At 49.0% G+C, this 1,914-nt stretch overlaps 1 protein-coding gene across 1 annotated transcript; it reads right to left on the reverse strand.

Annotated features, from left to right (window-relative positions):
• Positions 1 to 276: 276 nt before the first annotated feature.
• Positions 277 to 1,647, reverse strand: LOC127556977 (tripartite motif-containing protein 64-like). Its single transcript, XM_051990481.1, has one exon. It carries the CDS (start codon positions 1,645 to 1,647, stop codon positions 277 to 279), a length of 1,371 nt encoding a protein of 456 aa, XP_051846441.1.
• Positions 1,648 to 1,914: the final 267 nt, after the last annotated feature.

Genomic DNA, 1,914 nt, shown 5'->3' on the forward strand with positions numbered 1-1,914 from the left:
ACTGAAGATAAGAGAGTACAGACAATTGTGAGTGATACGCTTCAGTTTTCTGGGTGGAAGACAAATCTCCATTTGATGAACAGGGTGACTCCATCCTGAGATAGGTGATCCTAATTTTCTCAGAGGAACGGTGGAAGACAAATCTCCACTTGGTGAGCAGGGAGACACTACATCATGAAATAGGCGCTCCTTCTTCTCTTGGAGGAAGGCTGGAAATGGAATGACCACAGTCCGGGAGCCTGGTGGTGGTTTGAGAATTCTTCCCTGGAGAAACGCTCACTGAGATGAAAAGCAACAAGCACAAAGATGGGAGTCCACTGGACAGAGAATCATGGGACCAGGCTGAATTCCTGGAAGTGGGGGGCCAGGACAAAAGATGGGTCTGACGGGCGCTGTGAAAGAAATGGGGTGGAACTTATAAATAAGGGAGCGCTGGAGAACGTTGTAAAAAACAAGAGTTCCAGGGCTATATTCCAGGTAGACCCCAACCCTGGGTATAGGGCCTTTCAACCGATGATTCAGTGATCCAGAATAGGTTCTGATATAATAACCGTCTTCCTTCTTGACGCATCGAAGCAAGAAAGCAAAATCAAGGGATTCCACAAACCTGCGCTTTTTTCTTCTCGGGTAGGTGGTATAGATCCCCAGTGTCCACTGAGGTACCTGACTTACATCCACCTCCCAATAGTGTCTGCCTGAGCTGAAGGCCTGCTTAGCAACGGCAGCATAGCATTCCGAGTCTTCAAGATCCTGGGGCGCCTTCCAGTTTTCTGTAGCCTTCACACTCCTCAGATCCTCAGAAATACTCAAATAGAAAGTGGCTGGTGTGGTGATCAGTCTGATATCCTCTCTGAATCGATTGAGCCTCTCTATCAGGCCAGGGATAGGATACTCTCTCAGCTCTGGGAAGACAGTTGTGGTCCTTTGGGACAGCTCTGACTCACCCCTTTCCAGGAACTTCTTGGCATCTTGTAGCAGATCCAGATTGGGTTGGCAGCCTGCTTCCTGCAGTTCTAGTTTGAGCTTCTGAAGAGTTTGTATATACTGGGTTAGTCTGTCCTGCCTTGCTCTTTGATCTTGTCTTATCCTTTCAATACAGATGAATTCTTGTGCTTTCACTAAGCGGTACAGTTTGCAGTATTCTTCTTTGATCATTTTTCTCCACTCCACAGGGCTCTGCTGAGCTAGAAGGCTCTCAGCTTCTTCAAAATGTTTCCCCAAATGACTCTGCATGTTCTGGAGCTGTTTCCTGCACTCAAGAGCCGCCTCTCCTACAGGAGAGATCTCATGAGCCCCATGGATTTCACAGCATTCCACACACAGTGGTGTCTGGTCCTGTTCGCAAAAGAGCTTAAAGACTTTCCCGTGAAGGGCGCACTGGCTCTGTCCCTTAGTACTCTGCAAAACCTGGAAGCTGAACCTTTTGACCAGGTCAGTCAGCTGTGCTAGGCACTCATTGACTAGGGGTAATACTCTGATCTGGGGCACTTGCCTGCATTCAGGACAAGAGAAAGCCTGGGTTGTTGCCCTCCAGCAGGAGGAGAGACATTCTCTGCAAAAGCTGTGTCCACAATGAAGGGTGACTGGCTCAGAGAAGTAGCTGGTACAGATGTTGCAGGTGACATCAGTCTGCACTTTCTGCAGCATTTCTACGGCAGCTTCCATTCTTCTCTCTCCAATTGCTTCTCTTCTGCAGCAGCTGAGATGAAGAGACTCCACTGCTAGTCAAGGCAATGCTTCTGAGCAGAAGGATGTTCTCCTTTTATAGGAGGTAGCTCCGCCCCCCTGGAGCCTCCTAGAGGTGTAAATCCCCTGGCCTGGAATCCTGCAGCTCAACCTGTCAACTCTTCCTAGTTGCAGCACTCTTCCTCCCCACCCCTTGAGTTCACACCTCTGGTTGGCACCTTTAGGTTT

Source organism: Antechinus flavipes, chromosome 3, assembly GCF_016432865.1.
Source record: "Antechinus flavipes isolate AdamAnt ecotype Samford, QLD, Australia chromosome 3, AdamAnt_v2, whole genome shotgun sequence".
Taxonomy (NCBI): domain Eukaryota; kingdom Metazoa; phylum Chordata; class Mammalia; order Dasyuromorphia; family Dasyuridae; genus Antechinus; species Antechinus flavipes.